The sequence below is a fragment of the Cydia amplana genome, chromosome 6, assembly GCF_948474715.1.
Source record: "Cydia amplana chromosome 6, ilCydAmpl1.1, whole genome shotgun sequence".
In the NCBI taxonomy this organism is placed as follows: domain Eukaryota; kingdom Metazoa; phylum Arthropoda; class Insecta; order Lepidoptera; family Tortricidae; genus Cydia; species Cydia amplana.
The window spans coordinates 10,421,217-10,444,056 of record NC_086074.1 but is presented as its reverse complement, the minus strand read 5'-3'; the positions used below and the strand labels follow the sequence as shown (position 1 = coordinate 10,444,056).

Here is a 22,840-nt window from a genome sequence, read left to right as displayed (position 1 = left end):
TTACCGGAACATTTGTTACTTCTACTATTGCAATATTTTTCACTGGTACAATCTGAGCTATCGACACATTCCACTTTGAAACATCCAATATTTTTGTCTAGTGGATTGCCGAGATATCCTTTTTTGCAAGAGCATGCAACTCTATGGTTTAAAACTGAACACATTGCATTCAACCCGCATGCTTTAGTCTGACAAGGATTCTGGCATTTTCCTCGTATACAAGCAAGTAAACTGTCACATTGTTCATCTCGTCTACACTGGTTTGGTAGTATACATCCAGTTTTATAAGGATCACCGATTGCTCCAGTTGGGCAAATACATTTGAAAGACCCTATTGTGTCTTCACACTGAGCTGATGGATGGCACGGATTGTCTAAACATTCATTGATATTAATACATTCGTCAGTATTTATTTTAAAACCAGGTAAGCATTTACATGTTGCTGATTTACAACTTTGGTTACTAAGGCAATCTGCATCTGAATTGCAGCCAGGTATACATAATCCAGAACTGCAATGTTCTCCATGCAAACAGTTGCCACTGGAGTGGCAGATTTTGTGGCATTTGTTATCGCTGCATTTCTCACCAATCGCGCACCCAGAGTTATCTTGACAAGGCACTTGGCACAGAAATCCAATACACATATGATCTGGTGGACATTCGGATGTTCTACTACATGCACTTGGTATCCGTACACAGCCTTGTTGAGGAGATGGTGTTCCTTCAAATCCGAGTGGACATTCACATTTTGTACTGTGATTAATTCTTGAACAAATAGCATTCGGACCACACACTCGTGTTGCAAGACATGGATTAACACATTTGTTGTTTATGCAAGATTCTTCGCTGGCACAGTCGTCATTAACTCTGCAGCCAACTAAACATTGTCCACCTACGCATGCTAGTCCAATGCCACATTGAGAATGCTTTGCGCATTGAGTCATACAAAAATTCTTTAGGCATATATCTCCTTTATCGCATTGGCTGGAGTTTTTACAAGCCGTTAAACACTGTCCATTATAACACACATCCCCGTCGCAATGAACATCATTATCACAGGTTAGCAACTTTTTCTTGCAAGCATTACCGCCTTGAATGTTTTCATAACCTTCGGGACATAAACATATAGGTTTTCTATCTACAATTTTACACAGAGAGTTTATACCACATGCTCCGTCACATGGATTTACACATCGTCCTGCGACGCAAGTTGCTTCTAACGGACAGTCATCATCACCATTATGACAATCGTCTTGAACTCTACATACTCCTGTTTTGTCACTTGTCAATCCAACAGGACATTTACATGTGTAGGATGTAAGATGTGGCTCGCAGATGGCAGTTGGATGACAAGGGTTTGGATTGCAGACCTCTATCTTTCTACAATTAACCTCTGGTAGTGGATCCGCTTTATAACCACTTGGGCATTGACAACTTATTTTATGATTCTCTGCTATACATACAGCATTATCACCACAAGAATCCTCGGCACATGCATTCATACAAGTATGTATCATACGGTTACACAATTCGTGGGTTAAGCAATCCGTGTTATATATGCATGGAACTGATTGACACCCTTTTTCTAGATCATCGGGATTGCCGGTAAAGGGACCAGATGGACACTGACATTTTGCAGCATGGTTATTGGTAACGCAGATAGCATTCGGACCGCAAATTTTTTGTTGACAAGCTGATGTACATTTTTTAATAGAACCAACATATTTACAAATCTCATTTTCTCGACATTGTGCATCATCGACGCATTGGTTTTTATTGATAGGTAAACATCCATCACGGTCATTGGGATTTCCTATAAAACCCGATAAACACTCGCATTGACTTTTATGGCGTCTAGTTATACATTTTGAATTCTGAGGGCAACTAAATGCCAAACAATTGTCAAAACATTTCCTTACACCGAGTTCATCTTTTTGGCATGACTTGTTGTTGTCGCAGTCATCATCTTTTTCACAGCTTGGAGTAGATGGTTGCTCACAAATAGAAGTTACAGGATTCCAACGGAAATTATCTTTGCAATCACACCGTGCACTATTGTCTATCACTCTACACACTTCGTTAGCGCTGCAAGCTATAGTTGAACATAAATCTATACACCTATTCGTAGATTCATCCACGGGCATGCAAAGTTGTGGATCTGTGCAGTCGCTGTGTCCATTGCATTCCATTACATTTGGTTCGCCATGCTCTAAATAGCAACCAGATTTAACGTCATTTGCTTTACCCACGTACCCTTCAGCACATAAACAATGAGCTTGATGATTGGAGCTAACACACAATGAATTAGGTCCACATTGCAACTTACTGCAAGAATCCACGCATTTTCTTACACTTTTTGCTACCTGAAAGCATATTTCGGTGTCTTTGCAATCACCATCTGTCATACACTTATTATCGGGAACACACCCATGTTGCAAGTTGTTGGGATTTCCTGTATATCCGGGTAGACAATGGCAAATGCCTTCTTCACATATTGATTTCAGACCACAAGACATTTTGCGACAAGCATCGACACATCTGGATCTTTCACATATGTATCCATCTGGGCAAGTAGCATTATGAGTACAAGTGCAACTGTTGCCTTCGGTACACTTAGAAATGGATACATGCGAACAAAGTTCGTACGGATTACCCACATAGTGGCTTTTGCAAATACAACTGAAACTTCCGGGGGTATTGATGCAAATTGCATTCTCAGCACATGGTTTAGAGCTACATTCATCTATATCAATGCATTGTAGATTTGGATTTCCAATATAACCTGGTGGGCAGAGGCACTCGACATGTGATCGTGTTTGTTGACACACAGCGTTCCGACCGCAAGATGCTTTAGCACAAGTTATTTGTCTCCGAGGGAGGCATTTAATATACGGATTTCCAGTATAACCTTTGTTACACTTACAAGCGTTTGAAAGTCCGTAAACGCAATGTGCATTATCCCCACATCCTGGTTCGCAGGTTGGTGGTGAAATAGCTAAAATATAAAATATTATTTATAAAGGTGAAATGGATACAAAAACATTATATACGTCAAATTTAAGTGTGAGTATACTTACGTGGCATGCATAGCAAATCAGGGTTTCCGACAAAGAAATCATTACAAACGCATTTTCCACTTTGTTCATTGCACGAGGCGCCTACTCCGCATACTACGCCTTCACATCGCTGGCGACAACGCCCCGCCACACAAGACATGGGCTCCTCACACGGAGCACCCGGCCCGCAAACGTCTCTTCTGCAAGAGCCCCCCGGGAATGGATTTCCTACCATACCCTCAGGGCACACACATGTTGCCCCTGACTTCGATATAATACATTTTGCACGAGAAGCGCATGAGAACGAATCGCAACCTGGAAATTGATTTTCATTATTATTAACATGTTAATTTATGGATAGCTTGATTATTTTCTATGTTATTATTGAAGTTAATATTCACCGGATATGCACTTTCCACCTTCAGGTTTAGTGTATCCGGGATTGCAGCGACACCATGCTGCGTGATTATCGACTTCACAAAACGCATTAGGCCCACAAGAAACACTGCCGCAAGGTGATAGGCAAGTGTGGTTCAAGCATGATAGCGTGTTCGGACATTCATTGTCTGAGCTACAAAGTTGTTTTTGTGTCGGCTCTTCCTCGACGCTACCTACAACCAAAATGAAAGACGAATTCATAATGAATTATTACCAATATAATAATTATTTGATCAATCTTACTAAGTATATGTATTAATTTATACTCACATCCGGTTTTATAAGGATCCCCAATCATATTTTGAGGACATTCGCATTGAAAACCACCCTTTTTGTCGTGACATATCGCACCGTATGCACAGGGAGCGCTATGACATTCATTTCTGTTAGTGCAACCTGTATATGGATCTCCCTCGAATCCCGCCATACACATACACCTAGGTGGGTCACTAGGTGTACACTTTGCATTGATTCCACAAGTAAACCTCTCGCATGGACTTTTGCACTTTTGACCGTCAGTTACGTCTAGATAAAATGGCGGCGGGCAAACACATTTCCCAGGTTCGATACATTTTTCATTAGAAAAGCAATCAGAATCACTAATACATCGTTTTTGATTTATGCTACAATGCCCAGTAGTGATGTCTTGACCATAACCTGGAGGACATTTACAAATAAAAGAACCCGCTGTATTCATACATTCCGCGCCGATTCCGCACACAGGCTGACCAGCAGTGCATTCGTTTATATCTTCGCATGAACCATCGAGAGTTTGAGAAAATCCGGCAGGGCAAGCACAGTAACTTACTCCGTCTGAAATAACTATGCACTCGGCACCCTTCCCGCATTTTTTATCTTTTGAGCACCCTGATAGAACGCAATGACCATTTACAACTTTGTATGGTGGCTGGCATTGGCAGTTAATATCATTGCACATTTCACATAGGTTGTAAGGGTTTCCACTATATTCCGAGGGGCATTTGCACTCGTAACTGCCCGGTAGGTTTTTACAGATTGCATTTAGACCACATGGGGAGTGACCATGTTGAGTGCATTCGTTGATGTCTTCGCACAAACCCGTTTCTTTACTACGAATGTACCCTTGAGAGCAAATGCAGACATTTTCTGCGTCGTGTGATATACATTGTTCGCCGAGAGGACAAGGATTAGTGTCACTGCATTCACTTGGCATTTTGCCTGGCACGCAGCCATCAATATAAGGGTCCCCGTGGAAACTGCCAGGACATTCGCATTGGAAATTTCCAGGTAAATTTGTACAAACAGCTCCAGTGCCACATGGATTAGACAGACACTCATCTATATCTTGACAACCTCCGAGAGATGACGGGTTTCCAGTGAAACCACTTCGACACGTGCACTGAGCTGTTTGGTCTGTCAGTAGGCATTCGGAGTTGCTACCGCAATGTAAAGTTTCGCAAGGATCTACAACAGACGAATAAATAGTAAATTATGATAAAATGTTGTTGTGTATGTATGATTATGGTTTACAGTCAGAAACAAGAATGTAACATTAAGTCAAATGGTTTTATTACTAAGTTGTATTTGCTTGAAATGCATATTTCTATTTACTGCTGACTGGACGTATTTATTTACTTATAGGGTGATACATATTACTTACGCCTGCATTCATTGCCAACGTTAGGATCTGGACATAAACATCTTGAGTTTTGATCGCATATAGCATTACCGGGGCATTCATCATTATTTCTACATAAAAGAATTTCAGCACATCGTACTCGTGGATCAGGATCGGGCACTGTACCTTCAGCGCATTCACAGCTGTATGAACCATCTCGATTAATACATTCAGCGCCAACTCCGCATGCTCCGTCAGTTTGGCATTCATCGATATCTATGCACTGTTTATAGGCATTTCCAGTATAACCTTCTGGACACTGGCACATGAAGCTACCCAATGTGTTTGAACATCTCGCATTTATACCACAGCGCCCGACTGGTCCAACAGAGGTGTCACATTCATTAATATCGATACAACCGGCTGCTATATCTGTGGGATCGAAAGTCCAACCATCGTCACATACGCAGTAAGCTTCAGCGCCGTCTGGTTTGCAGAAGGCATGATCTCCACATTTCACATCATCGCACGGAGCGCGACATTTTACTGTCGGTGGTGACCCTACGAATCCTGTAGCGCACTCACATTCGTATGACCCGAGCGTATTAATACACATGGCATTTTCTCCACAAGTCGATGTTTTTGTAGCACATTCATCAACATCAACGCAAACAGATCCTTTTGCATCGAATCCCTCTTTACAGAAACACTGATCTTCTATACACTCGGCGTTATTTGTACAGTCAAAATTAGATTTACATAGAGTATTGACGTCGATCTGAAAGCATATCAATTAATGTGAATAATTCCTATGCAATAACATTATGAAAGTCTGATTTTTGAGCTTAAACTGCAAACATAGTATAACAATTGTCATTTATTTACCTGTTCACAGGCGACTTGTGGGTTAGGTTTGGCTCTGTATCCTTGAGGACAGACGCAGTTGTAGCCGGGCGCAGCATTCTCGCAGACGGCGTGCGTGCCACATGGGCGTTCCAGCGCTTCGCATTCGTCGACGTCGCGGCAGCCGTGTGGGGCGCGCGCATCGCCTGTGTACTCCGGTTCGCACGCGCACACGTAACTGCCCACCGTGTTGGTACACACGGCGTGGTCGCCGCAAACCTTCTTGCTACTCTTACATTCATCCACGTCTGGTGTAAAAAACAACTCACGTCTAAATTACATCTACCGCCGGCGCACCTCATATAAAGACAATACGCACGCAATAGGAACGCCGGCGGCCACTACGAAGTCTACGAAGAGCAAGAAATAGGAGAACAGACGACTGAGCATAAAACAGTGTTAGAGAATCGTCGAAATTTGTGAAGTAGAAACTGGAAGGAAGAAGTTTATCTAATAAAACAAAATATTTCACGAACAAGGATCCGTCAATGCCTCTTGTCGCCAACATAAAACTCATTAGCTACAAAAGTCTTCGGGCAGTTGTCTTCCGAACGCCGATGTGAATGCACCAACTAGCTGAAAATTGGTTCGTTACATTTGTCGGTAAATGTTTCGAATGAAGTGATAATTAGTAAAAGCGTGAAGCTACCGCGCGTCCGGATGCGGTAGTGTTCAGCGCGATTCGTTACACGCGACCATTTACAATACCACAAAGCGTTAGACCACACAGTAGTAGTAGTAGTAGAGTAGGTTAGCAGTTCACTTGAGACATTTTGGTTGCTCACCAGTGCATCCTACTTCTGGGTTGCCTTGGAAACCAGGCGGGCAGACGCAGCGGTAAGCGCCAGGCAGATTCTGGCAGATAGCTCCGCGACCGCACTGGGCACGTGCGCACGCGTCCAGCTCCTGACAGGCGACGCGCGGGTCACCCTCGCTGCCGGGGGGACAACTGCACTCGAACCCGCCTTCCACGTTTCTGCACGTCGCACCTGCGCCGCATGCCGACCCGCTTGCGCACTCATCCACGTCCACACACTAGCCCGATCAAAGAGGACTCAATGACATGCATGTTATAATGAATTATGTATAAGTACCTACGCTATAGCTAGGCTATTTTTATAATGAGGTATCTACTAGGAAGTAGGCACATAGGTACAACAGTATTTTTCAAATTGGAAGGGTACGATGATAGATCTCATCTCCATTAGGGCTTGCATTCCGGAATTTCTAAATTCCGGAATCTCGGACAAATTTTCCGATATTACAATTCCGGAATTGAGACAACTGAATATCGAAAATTCCGGAATTGGATTTAAGTACTTTTATTAGATTTTAATACGTATACTACTGAAAATTTCCAAGAAAACTACACTATGCTGGTGTTATAATAGCCGTCACTGATAAAAGTCTGAAGTCAAAGCAGCGTGCATTAACATGCCCCGTTATAACGTAACCATATTTTTTTTTCTTTTGATAATTGCTTAAGCAAAGCCATACATTTACTTGCCCAGAATCCTACCAACGCGCAATTTTTATTTAAAATTTATAAGCATTTGGATATTTTATTCTCAATTCAGAAAGAAGTTTCCTCCATGGAATTTTCGGATCCTGTAGAAGCTAATATTCTGAATTAGGAATTTAGGAACTAGTAAGGAAAAAACCAAACTTAATAGGTAAGCGTAATCTCAATAAGGCTTGCGTTTTTGGCATTAGTCGGCAATGCATAAAGGTAATATGTACCTATAGCTGAATACCTACTTTAATGCATAGAAAACAACCATAACTCAGAAACAAATCGTCATAACACAATAAATGACCTTATCGAGATCGGAACCCCAGGACCGTCATCTTCGTAAACAGGGCCACTTTCTACCTACCTACTAGGCTACGAAGCCGTTATATTTAGACATTATATTAAATTGGGCATGTAACCGAATAAAAATCTAGCATCCGCGTAGTTTCCCCAAATAAATACACCGTATCATTGAAGTGAATAAAAGTGACCATAGTGATAAGGTGCTAAAATAAGAGGTGCAAAGACGGCACTACTCAATTTATTGATATTTTTCGATTAATAATACTTCAGATTAAATTTCTCTAAAACAATACTTTCTTTAATAAACGTAAAGTATCAGTATATCATATTTTTTGTTGTTTTTTATTAAACAATCTAATAAAAATATGATAAACCCTAAGAATTCCGGAATTGGGACCCAATATCGAAAATCAGTTCCGGAATTGGAAACCGTCCGATATTGCAAGCCCTAATCTCCATACAATTTATAACCTAAAAACGCCAAATGTCGCAAAACTGTATTGAATTGTCATTTATCATCGTACCCTTCCAGTTTGTACCCTTCCTCTAATCACATATATAAAATACTGAATAATCAGGCTTTACTACGGGAGTGCGACACACGCTTGTGCGAAGTATTGTTAGTGCGACGTATGATTAGGCGATGTACGATTGTACGACATGTCATTTGTGGGAATTATTGTTCGTGCGAAACATTATTAGGCGATGCACGACTATACGATGTGCCGTTTGAGCGAATCATCGTGTGTGCGAAATATAAATCAATAGGTAGGTTAGGTTCTTTAGGTAGCTTCAGATGCCCGAAGGGCAAAGCGCCCTGAAATAGGAGCCCCGCGAAGCGGGGCTCCGTCTAGTTCAGTTGTGAAGGAAATGTTTTTTTAGAAGAAACAGTGTAAGTACTGAGACCATGTTAAAAATAAATTACCCGTAGACCCACAAATACCGTCGTGCACTAGAAGTATTGTCGAGCCGTAATATGTCGCACAATTTAACTTCGATCAAAAATACTACCGGACTATAGTTTGGTCGAATATATATGTCGCACAATATCACTTCGCAGAATTGCAGTGTCGTTAAAAAAATTATGTCGCACGATCGTGCATCACACACTTGGGGTCGCACTTATTTAATAATCCCGGTTACGTCAGAGGTACCCTAATTGTCAAAAGTGTAGATGACTCCCAATCTGGATCATGGTCCATAATACTTCAAAGAAAGAAGTACTAACTGTAATAATAGTTCAATAACTAGGTATTAGTGGTATTACTAGTATTACAGTAAATTACATTTTCCAAAATGTGTGTCAAGGCACTCTTCTCTATACAACTGAAGTGAAGCAAATTCTCTTTCCATCTCTCTCTCTCTTTGATGTATTATAAAACGAGATCCAGACCAGATTGCGATTCATCCACACTTTGACAATTAGGCTCTTCTGACGCCACCGAGATCTTACGCCGGTTTACCTTCATTCGAAATATTTTTTAAATTCACTGCAAAATAACTTACACCATCGAACGGACTTCCAGTGTAACCAGCTAGACAGGCGCACGTGTAATTGCCCGGATAATTTTGGCAGACAGCGTTGATTCCACAAGCGCCAGGTCGTCGACATTCGTCGATATCTAAAATTTATATTTAGAAGTAATCAAAATTCAAAAACTGATTAATTTAAATCTTATGGTAATAGAATTGTACGAATTTGATACGCACTAATTTTGCTAATAATATTTATATCGTAAAAAAAATATACCTCGGCACTCTTCCTCGCCATCTCCTTCGAATCCACGATTGCATTTGCAGATGAAATGAGCAGGCAAATTGCAACACTCAGCGTTTGCTACACATCGTGATGCCACTGCTGGATCTTCACATTCGTTTATATCTGGCGATTACAAAAACGACAAATACAATCTCATACTTTTTAAGTTACTGAACACAATAGCGCAAGTATAATAAGTATCAGTCTTTGTACTAACCTCTGCAAGTAAAACCATCGCCTTCGTACCCTGGGAAACAGGAACATTGGAAACTACCCACCGTATTTGTACAGTGAGCAAAAACATCACATGGCCGTTCCTTGCATTCGTTTACATCTAAAACAGCGATACGCGCGTTAATGAGGTTTTTGTCATGCTTTAATAATACATAATTCTGTTGTTTCCTGTTATTAATAAGTTTTTGGCAAAAAATAATTTTTGGTACAAGCTTTTATCGCTGACTGTACTTTTCTTACGACAGACAACTAATACTCATCGAGACAATTCTAAAAACCCCTAACACAATTAGGTTGTGTTGTTTCATCACAGAGTTCCTATGGCCACCTCCTGTCTCCATCATCAGATCAGTTCGACAGTACCATATTATTGTATTGTCATCAGAACTACATACAGCTGCCAATTTTCATGACGCTACGATCCTTGGAAGATGGTTAAATTAGTTACCTTAGATTCCATTACATAGTTACATACAGGTCGACCTAATAAAAGCTTGTTAAAAATAAATAAAAGAAAAACGGTGAAAGAGGTTAAAAAATGAGATGTGGAAACTTACCGGTTTCTTGGCAATTGCATCCTCCGAAACCGTCATTACAATGGCACACACCGTTCAGGCAAGCTCCGTTTATACACTGCGCGCCATCTTCTTTGGTACAATCGTCTAAAATTTAACATAAATACAAGGGTTTGTAGTAGGTAGGTAAATATTTTAATATGTAATATTTCAAGTAGACACACTACTATTTACAATTTTACATTACAAACTGAAATAAATGTCATATACGAAGGAAAAAATTACCAAGACAGTGTCGGTTTAGAATCAATAATATTAAAGTACCGTAAATGATAGAGCATGGGCACCCATGGCACACGGGCATATTCGCCCTGTGCCATGAGTTCACAATGCTGTTTTTTTTTCTTTTCTTTTATAAGATGTTGATCAGTGGTTATTTTTGTATAGGTACTTACTACAAAATTTTAGAGTATAAGAAATAAATAAGATTCATGAAATTCCCATTAAAATCCCTTCTACTTCAGATAGTTGGAGTAAAAGGGATTGTAATTAAATGTTTAAATGGGAATGAAGTAATTTTAATTTCTTGTTTTTATTATAACTCATCAACTAGAAACTCAATAATAGCAGTTGACTCACCTGTGCATTTCAGCTCTGACCTAAGTTCGTCGGAAGCTTTATAGCAGTCTGGCACACCGTCGCATAATTTCGATAATTCATATAATTGTAATATTTGTGTTGATTCGTTTACTTGACAGCCAAAATAGCCGTCTTCTAAATTTAAGAAAAATACTTCTCGTTTTATTCCTAAACCTATTCCATATTGGCCTTCTGTCGCTACCTGTAAAACAATTGATAAAAATATTCACACGTCGCTCGCCTGTTTAGGAATCAATATCTGTAGTATCTGGTCAAATAAAACATATGTATAAAAACTCAAAAATGCGCGTTTTCCCAGAGATAAGACCTAGCTAGGTCGATTTTTCGCCCCCGAAAACCCCCATATAGCATATTTCATCGTAATCGTTAGAGCCGTTTCCGAGATCCCCGAAATAGATATATAAATAAATAAATAAATCTATATACAAAAATTGCTCGTTTACTACTCGTTTTAAAATGACAGCGTAACTAGTTTTTGTATTGAGAACCGAGCTTGCCGGGGATTCTTAACTTACCTAAAGGCAAGGTTATCAAAAGTTCATCTATTTCGTAATCGATCAAAACATGGCCGAAAGATATTGGCCTTCTACATATTACACTTCACCGTTGTTATGTGATGGGTAGGTATATGAAGTACTTACATGTGTCGTTGTGACTAAAAGCGTCCAAACCACTAGAGGTAAGGTGTCTATATACATGGTCTCTGAAACAAAATAAAAAGGTTTACGTTAAAATATTATATTAAACGTATAATTCTACCAATCCAATTGTAAGTAATATGTATTGTCAAGAATATATTTGTGTGAAAGGGGTAGAGCTAATTATTTTGTCTAAATATATTTGTTACTGCCTATTAAAAGGCCAACATAATTATCGTAATAAAAACATAATTGGTGTCCAATCTCGAGAAAAATGGAGTTAGAGCCCTAAGTGGTAGGGTAAATGGCCTATTACTGGCCACCTTCCAATAACCTTATGCTAAAATGGCTAAAATCGAAATTCAATTTATTTATTCACACACCATTCGTTCTGAAAATTTACTTGGGTTGTTACCCAGTAATAGACGGTTTACCCTAATTATTAAGAGTTAAAAAACAAAAATGTAATATTCTTAGAATATCGATTTACCTCCCACATATTTATTGTTTGTAAAGATGTAAGTAGGTACCTTATGTTTGTGTTTCTAGTGCACACGGCTGCGACGCGAATATATACAGAGTGCTTCCTGTAACAGGAGCAATAAATTAAACTGTAGGCTGTACTCCTCAAACTGACCAACATTTGTTCAGCAACTTTCGAAAAACTCAGGTTTTGATTTTTATTAAACTTTAAAGTTTATTCTAAGACGCAATGTATTGCAAATTTTGTTATGTTTAAAGCGTGACAAGCAACGTCAAACACACTGATGTCAGCGTACATTGAAGGCAATATTTATTTTGTATGAAAAAGAGGAAGTCTAAAGGATTCATTAAAAGTTGCTGAACAAATGTTGGTCAGTTTGAGGAGTACAGCCTACAGTTTAATTTATTGCTCCTGTTACAGGAAGCATCCTGTAGATTAGGTAACCGTAAAAGTTTACAATACGGGTGAACCTAAGCCAAGCCCGAGCCAAGGATATCGAAATTTTAAGGAATATAGCGGTGTTTGATTTTAGATGTTAGCGAGTAACGTGTTCATACACTCAGATATGTAATACAATACAGACATATCGATACTGCAGAACCTCACTAAATCTAGTATTCTTGCCGTTACCAGCAACCATATTGTTTCCGTTTATAATTGCTAGTCGCGACAAAGGCGAAGGCCGCCTTGCGAGGTCAGATAACGGTGTGAGTGGCACTTATTTTGGCCACTTACTTAATGTTCAATCACAATCAATACATTATTGTTATTAGGTTGATGAAAAATAGTAAGTATATAAGACATATCCGAGTGCATATTTTATCTTAAAGCGGACCACTCACTATTAATAAAAATATCTTTGTAATTGCATTACCATCGACAGTGTACTTTTGGAATAAAAAGAAATAAATTTTCAAATTGGAAACACACGAATGACAATATTGATATAACTGACAATATGACAAAAATGACAGTAAGGGGGAGGAGTGGATGATGTTTAACCCGTTAACCATTTGACATTTCTTTCTGGTCATTTGATTTCGAACCGTAATTCTTATAGTAGAGATGCGTTTTTGTTTTAAGTATGTATGATGGCAAGTATGTTGCCGCTACGGACTAAAAGGGTGAACCTGTCTAACCTAACCTATAGACTACATTATCGTCCAAATACCTATAAGAAACACGTAATGTTTAGTTAAAAAATGTTTACATTATGCTTGTTAGCCTAGTTTAACGAAAACAAGCGAGCGCTAAAAATGTACATTTATCTGTTCAGGCTAAGCGTGACGAGCCTAGTTTGTTGTAGGTATGTGTTAACTAAGTACCTATACTACATTCGTAGCTAGGCCAGTGCAGCACTATGCTCGGCTGTAAATCAATGTCGTTGTCCTAGTTGTCGCGGCGTCCGCAAAACATAGTGGTACCGGCGGCAGCTAGAAACACGCGGTCACGTTATATAACCGCAACAATAAGCATAATTATGCTATCCGTATACGTAACATCACCGTCATTTAAGTTAAATCTAGTTCGGTTTTCGATGACCTTCATTATTTAAATTTGTGATATAAAGTGGTTATTATTATGAATAATATTCAGTAGAGTCTGTGCGGAAAGAGAAGAGTCGTGGAATGTATGGGGCCCAATACATTCCACGACTCTTCTCTTTCCGCACAGACTACTAGCTTTCGCCCGCGACTTCGTATGCGTATACTTAATTAGTCACCTTATATTTTACCCCCTTTTCACCTTATTGGGGCTGATTACCATGGTCCATGAATTCCATGATTTATAACAATATTACCATGTTATGAGATTGAATTTCTTTATGAATTCGGGTTATTTTTATGGTTCTACTCTTTCTTATAATAGCATTTTTAACGAGTTACCTATATACAATACAATACAACAATACAAATACTCTTTATTGCACACCTCAATAAAAGAAAACAATATAAATAAAACAGAAATACAAACAGAGGTAAACAACAGGCGGTCTACATACCTAAAAATATTTTTAATGTATTTGTAACTCAAAAGGCCGGGGCACTCATGTTTTAGTCTGTGTCCGGCCATCTATCTCAGCCAATGTGTTCCGAAACTACTGAGCTCAATTGTTGAAATTTGGCGCACCTATGTAAAAGGTGTACGGAAACATGACGGACGAGGACTTTAGTAATAGAATTTAATGAGGGAGGGGTGGTTTAATTAATTAAAATGTATTATTAGTAGTAGCTAATGATAAGGTGTCTAATGTTCATTATGTTCAGCTAATTTCCGAAAACATTAACTTCAAAAGGTTTTAAGGTCTTCATGTATCATGGCCTTCGTTTGATCTTTATTGAAAAGCTCGTTGATGTCTTTTGTATATTATTTTGTTTTGTTTTGTCTTGTGTCCGTGGCAATACGTCAAATCCATTATAAAGTGTAATTAATAAACTCATTATGGGTAGTTGATTTTGGAGATCCTAAGAAAAAATATGCGAATTGGTCTATACTATGAAATCTTAACTTAAAAAACATTAAAGTCCACAAAAAGTTACCTTGTAATCGACTGATACCTGCCATTACTACCTATTAGGTATGATATGAGTAAACTGATCGTCCTGAATGCTCCACTTAACTTTAACTATCGATACGTAATTAATGCTAAAAAGGTACCTACATAACACAAAAGTGAAAAAATTAAAAAATATATTGCGGGGAAATTAAAAATAAGAAACTTGTTAATTTTAATTTCCCGCAATATAATTTTCGAGCAAGGTTCGTTATATTTATTTTCCATTGGCTATATTTGTGGCCGATTACCCAGATTTAAAAATTGTGCCCAGATGGCCTACCGCGAAATCCGAAATTCACAAATAGCAGGGATCATTCTCTTTTACTTCAATGAAGGCATAATTAGAGTGACATAATAAGATGCCCGCAATTTGCGAACTTCGATTTTCGCGGTTATAGCCCTGGCTGGAACCCTACTTGATCAAGCTAGCGCGAAGAGTCTCCGTATTAGCAAAGAAAATTTGAAATTTCACTCTATTCTCTGTGGTATTATTAGCTTGGGGGGAAAAGGCTTTTGTTATGTTTTGCAGCCTGGGGGACGATTTGGAATTGAGCGCTCGATTTCGTGTGGCTCGCTTCAATATATCTCCACTACTAGACATTTACATTCTACTAATAGAATTGAAAACGACTGGCCAATATCTACCGTATATATTCCCAATTTTTATTGCTCGTATTTCAAAAATATCAATTCGCCGTTTCCACAGATTTTCGAGTGACGAAATCGAGCGCTAGAAATTCTAAAATCGGGCCCCTGTTTTCCTCTAGAGGTCACATTTATCAACCGATTGTCGTGAAATTTTATGAGTTTGATAATATGTTTTTTTCTACTATTCAATTTAAAAACTGTAAAATAGCGGAGCCATGGGTATTCGCGAGATCTACAGTGGGCTTAGCACGGTAGCAGTTATCACGCAATATGGTATAAAATATGTGAATAAAACGTTAGTTACCGACGATTTTATCATGCATACTATGGTAGCAGACGATATATGGAGTTATCCACATTTGACAGCGGTAGATGACAGAAGACAATTTGCATAACATGGGGGTTGGATAATTTGACATATTATCCCATTTTGACAGTTCAACTTAGTTAATTTTATCTAAGTGCTTCTTAGGTGACGATAAGCCTTGTCGTGAAAGCAAAACTAGTGAATAAACCTATTACAAATACAAATTACAGGTAAATATCCGTTTTTCTATGATTATATTGAGAGTTATTACTTACAATGTTCCGCTTTATATAATATAGTCAATATTTTATTTGCAGGGAAGTCAAATTTTATTATTCCTACTCGCGGCTGCTGTTGAAGAAACAAAGCGTCGAAAAATCTCGTGCATAGCTTTAAGAAACGCTTGCAACCCGTTTGATATGCCAGACGAAGAGTTTCGGCATATTTACAGAGTGTAAGGAGTGTGCAGTGCATTTATGTGCCGAACTTAACGCAGAGTCTCAAAACGGTGATGGATTACCAAAACACCTTAAAGGTAAAGCTTAATAAAATTGTAGTGTTTCTTTAAAGTTAATATGTATTCCATGTAAGACAGGCGTCTCAATGACAATGCTACTAAACTCTTAAATACTATCTCATATTATAATTGTAAAAATTAGTATGTTAAGATATTCTGTTGCACAATCTTATACTTATTAACAGAGGTTACTTATTTAAGCCACTTTTTACCTCAACATTCATATCCTAACCTAAAGGGGAAAGTCTACTTACCTAGGTACAAATATTACATCTATGTTCTTATTTGTTTTAGGTTTTAACAGTATTAGCTGTAATACTGGTAGCTGATGGCAACTACCAACGCGGGACTAGTCAAGATGATGGCTTGTCCATTGGCCAGACTACTGTAAGTCAATACCTTTCTCGAGCAACTTGCACACAGAAGGTAAGTTCTCTTGAGCACTGAATTAAGTACTAACTAGACATAAAAAACTGTGACGTTCCACTAGGCGTGTCTTAGTAACTTTTTTGAATAAGTATGAGTGTGGCTGTATTGTGCAATGAGATAGGTAACTATTGTTTGATAGTTATGTTAAGTAGTTACTGGGTCTAGGATACATACTGTTATTCTTCATATTCAATTATTCATTATGTGAAAAAAACTGACAATCACAATATAAATTCCTGAAAATCTACCATGTGTAATTTTAAGTGAAATTGTATATTGTGAGATAAATAAATCATATCATATCATATCATAATCTGGGAATGCATTTAAGGTTTAACTAAGGCATCCAGTTCTAGTTCTAATGTGCTGCATTGTTGACAAACATACTTAGTCATATTTTTATTCAAAAAAAAATAATACAGGCCTATTGCTTGATGACTAGCGGAATGCGCAGCAAGCAGCAACCACGAGTCTAGGACAAAACTTAACTTTCATATTTTTGGTGTGCATCAGTAAGCGTTCATATTGCTCTTCACGAGACTCCAAGGGATAATACATATATATAAAAACTAGCGGATAATATATATAAAAACCAATGGATATTATTCCCCGAAATGGTCGTTCCCGTCGATTAGTTACTAGTAGCTATATTTTGGGTGCAAATAGCCTGCACTCATGTGAAAATATTTCATTCATAGCTGCCACATGAACCTGCTGTTACTTATTTCCTTATTTTTCTTCCAGAAAACTTCTCGTGGATACAGGGGGAAATTAAGGAAGGCGCTCCCCGAGGACTTCCTAAGCATCATGCACAAAACCGGCTGTTGTTAAGAGCCCATCAACCTGCACACTAGCGCCACTGCTAAGTAATCGTGATTATTTCAATTTAACGAAATATATTTAAAAAAGGGGGCCGCTACGCATTGTATCTTGTATTAAAGTACCTTTTGAATATTCGTACATCAAACTAGTTTCTATGTTGCTGGATTCGTCAATCTATGCGTCCAAGTTAAAACGGCCGTTTTTGTTTTGAGTTTATAGATTGACGAATTCAGCAACATAGAAACTAGTTTGATATATTCACAAGGTACTTTAATACAAGATACAGTACGTAGCGGCCCCCCTTTTTTAAATATCTTTCGTTAAATTGAAATAATCATGATTATTTAGCAGTGGCGCTAGTGTGCACGTTGATGGGCTCTTGAGAATGTGCGCGTGCGAGCCAGCTTAATAAATACTTATTTCGCCTATAACCAACTATGTTTTACTATCACACAAATACCTACCTAATCTATTTACCTATTTTTCTATGGTCAATCTTCATACAAAACAGCATTCCCCGCATGTAGGTGTCGCTTATTCTTATTTTTCATTTTAGCGTACAAAATCTGTCACTGTTACTACTTATAGCTTCTAAACGTATTTAATCCGACTTTCATATATATACACTATAGTATAATTAAAGCATTTTAAGCACGTTCTTATTTAAAGACGCATCTAGTTAGTCTGTGGCGGTCAAAAGGTTAAATAAGAATATTCCTAAATGCTCTATTATGCTATAAGTCTACCTACTTTAGTAACTATAACTACGGTCAGACAGAGTTTAATACTCTAATAATTAATGTTAAATTTTAAAAAACTATGTTAAATCCATTAACAACAATGTCAATATTCTCGCGGCGTTGGCACTGTTGTCAGTCTTCTATGTTTACTAGGTAAGTTAAGAGCCCGTCAACGTGCACACTAGCGCCACTGCTAAATAATCGTGATAATTTAAATTTAACGAAAGATTTTTTTAAAGGGGGCCGCTACGTATTGTATCTACATAGTATTAAAGTAACTTTTGAATACATCAAACTAGTTTTATGTTGCTGGATTCGCCGATCTATGAACTTAAAACAAAAACGGCCGTTTTAACTTTGGACGCATAGATTGAAGAATCCAGCAACATAAAAACTAGTTTGATGTATTCAAGAGGTACTTAAATGTGACGGAATCTATGAAAAGGGACCTTATTGTCGATGGCGCTTACGTCATTATTAAAGATGCTCCGATATAAATATAATGCCGCGCGATGTAAGCGCCATCGACAATAAGGTCCCTTTTCATAGATAATGCCCCAAATACAAAATACAGTACGTAGCGGCCCCCTTTTTTAAATACCTGACGTTAATTTGAAATAATCACGATTATTTAGCAGTGGCGCTAGTGTGCACGTTGATGGGCTCTTAACAATATCGGCTCTGTGCTGCTGGAGAGAATATTATAAATGGGTAAATAACACAACTATTGCCAAAAAGATAAACCAAGTTTATTTTCACATTAAATTATGGTATACAAACAAATCATTAATTGTCGTCCCCGGTGCGAAAGTGCCCATGATGCTAGCAACTTTTCAACGCTGAATTACTATGGGCAGCTTTTGCACCAGGAACGGCTCGGAGCGAGGGCCGTAATGTATAGGTATACATAGTAATGACTTGAAAAGGGAAAAAGTGTTTTGGTCTCAGACACACTCGGAGTACTCAGACAACGATATAACCGGAGAGTTAGCCACGGAAATAGGTACTTATGCAATTTATAGAGCAACGTAATCCCTCTAGTTAGTGTGCCATACTATCATTATTAATTAATCCGGTCGCCTGGCAGCAGTTCAGCGGTGGGTGTGAGAGTGGTTGGGCAACAACGGAGTTGTAAAATCAATTGAAGGTGTGCAATTTATAGGGCTCTGTGTTTGGTGTGATATTATAGCTAATTATGTATTTAATTCAAATATAACAATGCCAGGCGTTTTTGCTTTACGTATATAATCCACTCGTACTTTTCGCAATCGTACTTTTTGTACTCTGTCACAGAATAAATAATAGTACTACTCTGTTCGATTACGCCTAGGTATGTGTTAAGAAAAAGTAGAAGACATATACAACTATGCGTGAAGCAATTGTGAGTCAGGTGGAATTTGCTCATGGTCTTCCTGCAGGCGCTCAAGTGGTTTGTGTACTTTCATCACCTGACACTACTATTCCCCCAAATAAAACGCCTGGCATTGTTATATTTGAATTAAATATATAATTAGCTATGATATCATTTTACAACCCCTTTGTTGCCCATCCACTCACACACCCACCGCTGAACTGCTGCCATGCTGGATTAATTAATAATGATAGTATGGCCCACTAACTAGAGGGATTTCGTTGCTCTATAAATTGCATAAGTACCTATTTCCGTGGCTAGCTCTTAGACTAATATATATAATATACAAATACTTAAATACATAGAAAACATCCATGACTCGGGAACAAATATCTGTGCTCATCACACAAATTAATGCCCTTACCGGGATTCGAACCAGGACCGCGGCTTCACAGGCAGGGTGACTACCCATTAGACCAGACCGGTCGTCAAAACATATATATGTACTTACATAAGAGAATTTGGGACGTTAGCCGCGTACCCTGCCTCGTTTCCAGCCTTGGCCACCGGTGGACTTGATCACTTTATCTTTAGTGTATGACATATATTTCAATTTATAAGAACTGAAACAAACTACTAATGATGTCGCGGGGTAAACTATAAAAATACTAACGCGTTGGCCACATTGCGCGACTGGCTCCGGCTAAGGCAGGGAAGGCTAGATGGGAACGAAAGGTCCGATCGCTGTGTCTCGCTACAACCTATGGTTGTCGCCTTAGCCGAAGCCAGTCGAGCAATGTCATGGCCAAGCCGTAAGGCTAAAGGCTTCGTCACACAGGCGCGTTTTCCGGGCGGGGCGTTAGCGGGGCGCGCCGCTTTTACATATAAAACGCTCACGCCCCGCCCGGGAAACGCGCCTGTGTGACGGAAACTTAAGCGTATGCTGAGACGCAGGCGACGTAGGTCACGCAGCGCAGCACAGAGCGATTTTTGTAAAGTATAGAACGTCCTTTAGGTACGCACACTCCAGAGTAAGGACGTTCCATACTTTACAAAATATGCTCTGTGCTGCGCTGCATGAACTGCGTCGCCTGCGTCTCATAATACGCTTAGCCTAGTGGCATTATTCATAAAAGTGTTACTGCCCTGAATTAGCTATGAATCGTTTGTCTTTATCTGTCATTTTGACTTAGATAAAGATAAGATAAAAGATAGTTTATTCAAGTAGGCATAATTACAATGCGCTTATGAACGTCAAATAAAGCTAGGTAGACCGGCTCCCTTATGTATTTGAAAGAAAGGGATAAAAAATTATTTAACTAAATTAGGTCCGTAAAGTTTTATGAATAAGGTGGTAAGTACATATCTTGTCAAATAAAAATGATATTTTTGATAAAAGTTTTTATTGCCGACTATAAAGGCCCCTGTACACAATGGGCCATCGCCGGCCAAACCAAGGGACGCAGCCATGCGGTAGAATGAGATAGCAATATCACTTGCTCCCTCTAACGCATAAATGCGTCCCCCAGAATGGCGCATTGTGTACTGGGGCCTTAACAGGCAATTAATACCTACTCATAAAAACAATTTCTAAGAAACCCAAACACAAATTAGGTTGCTTTATATATATCAAAGAGTTTCTTTGCCCACATCCTGCGTCCATCATCAGATATTCGGTGGTACCATAATATTGCGTTATCAGTTATCACCCAACTTAAATAATGTATATTAAGTTTTAGCTCAATCGAATAAAGAGACGTGGGGTCTAATTTATCTTGTAATATGTACTTGATACATACATTGCAACTTAAAGGTTTGTTAGAAAAAACCTTTTAAATACCACTGTAATAGTTTCACCTACATATGCTTAACAAATAAACACTTTTACTATTGACTTCGAAATGCATGGACGTGCCTGCTGAGAAGTGTGTTCCACGCAGAAAGTCAGAACTTTTTTTTGGCGCACTCTCTCGTTCTATAGCTAAATATTATGACTATCCCTTTTCTAAATAAGTCATTAAATAATTGAGGCTGCAGATTTTAGTTAATTTCTATCGTGTCCTCGATAACTTGAGTGTCCTCCAATATGTTATGACTGAAACAGAAACAAATAGATTAGATGAGGTCATGATTCTATAGTGGCGCAGGCTAGTACAGAGGTTCATTTGCAAATTATAAGAAATTAATGTCATTTTTAGAAAGCTGTCGTTTTTAAGTCAGGGGGATTTTATAGTTTCATTGGTCCGATTTCGTTTCGACTGAAAATAAATTAAATTTTGTTCCAGTAACTATTAATCCGTTATTTAAAGCATTTTTGTTATTATTATTTTATTAAAGAGTACCTATTATGTATTAAAGTGTAGTCTATGCCACCTGCGGCATAAAAACATACCAATGAACATCTTATTCAACAATATTTGTCTCAGTAGTTAAGCTTTTATGCTAGGGTAATACACGACACAAACATACCCACACACATACATACATACCTACATACATAGGCTGCTAAAATCATAATTCTTCCCATTGTCACGTATACAATCAAACCACTTAGGGTATTGCAAATGAAAACATTTAAAATAAGAGTACCTACTTAAATCTTTCAATTAAACTGCTGGCAATACACACTAGGCTATGCCTGCACAGTTTAGCATGTACACTGTACAGTTCAACTGCACAGGTAAAGCCGGTTTGGAAACTGCAGTCGAATGCCTTTTTACCTGTGCAGTTAGACTGTACATAAAAATTAAATATTAATAATATTTTATCCTTATGTCTTAGATTCATGGCACATTTTAGTTTAAGAAAGGTGTACTTACATCTCCAATCCTTGATTCTTCTGGATCCATTTTAGACAAGCCAGTTCTCCCGGTAATTGGTTGAGTTACCGCTCACTGCTAGCGGAGCCTGGGTTGCTGCCACATTGATTTTTCTAACTTTGCAGCTCAATTAACGACAAGTCTGACAATAAAAATAGAATTTATAGATAATTGACACATTTAACAGCTAAATTGTATTCAGTGATGACTTGATGACCCTACCTGCAACGGTAGTTAGAAACTGGATTTGGGCTAATATCAACAAGATAAACAACAAACATTAACACATTAACTGCCAGCGACTCACTAGGGGAGTTCACTGTTCGTAGGCGCTTTTTGCTACATACGGTTTTTCCCGTGTTATCGGCTACACTCGTAGCGCGTAGCTCGCGCTGGCACTGAATGTTTTAAGTAATGCTAAGTTATGGATGTTTCTTGTGTCCATACTACAAACTTTGCTTAGTTTGAGATGAGGTTGATCTGTATTAATTATTAGCATAGTACTTACCGACTTCCATGCCTGCTGCCACTGATGCCACTGATCTGTACG

The 22,840-nt window shown here is 38.5% G+C and overlaps 1 protein-coding gene across 1 annotated transcript in view; it reads right to left on the bottom strand.

Annotated features, from left to right (window-relative positions):
- LOC134648848 (uncharacterized) overlaps positions 1–22,840 on the bottom strand; it is a 146,467-nt gene that overhangs the window by 98,354 nt on the left and 25,273 nt on the right. Inside the window, exons 2-14 of the mRNA XM_063503429.1 lie at positions 11,620–11,681; positions 10,958–11,159; positions 10,361–10,465; positions 9,787–9,903; positions 9,561–9,692; positions 9,317–9,432; positions 6,780–7,029; positions 5,977–6,242; positions 5,134–5,869; positions 3,765–4,937; positions 3,458–3,667; positions 3,078–3,371; positions 5–2,995 (exon numbers count right to left, since the gene is read on the bottom strand). Coding sequence (XP_063359499.1) covers positions 5–2,995; positions 3,078–3,371; positions 3,458–3,667; positions 3,765–4,937; positions 5,134–5,869; positions 5,977–6,242; positions 6,780–7,029; positions 9,317–9,432; positions 9,561–9,692; positions 9,787–9,903; positions 10,361–10,465; positions 10,958–11,159; positions 11,620–11,676 — 6,649 coding nt within the window. The 5' untranslated portion in view covers positions 11,677–11,681. The remainder of the gene's footprint in view (positions 1–4; positions 2,996–3,077; positions 3,372–3,457; positions 3,668–3,764; positions 4,938–5,133; positions 5,870–5,976; positions 6,243–6,779; positions 7,030–9,316; positions 9,433–9,560; positions 9,693–9,786; positions 9,904–10,360; positions 10,466–10,957; positions 11,160–11,619; positions 11,682–22,840) is intronic.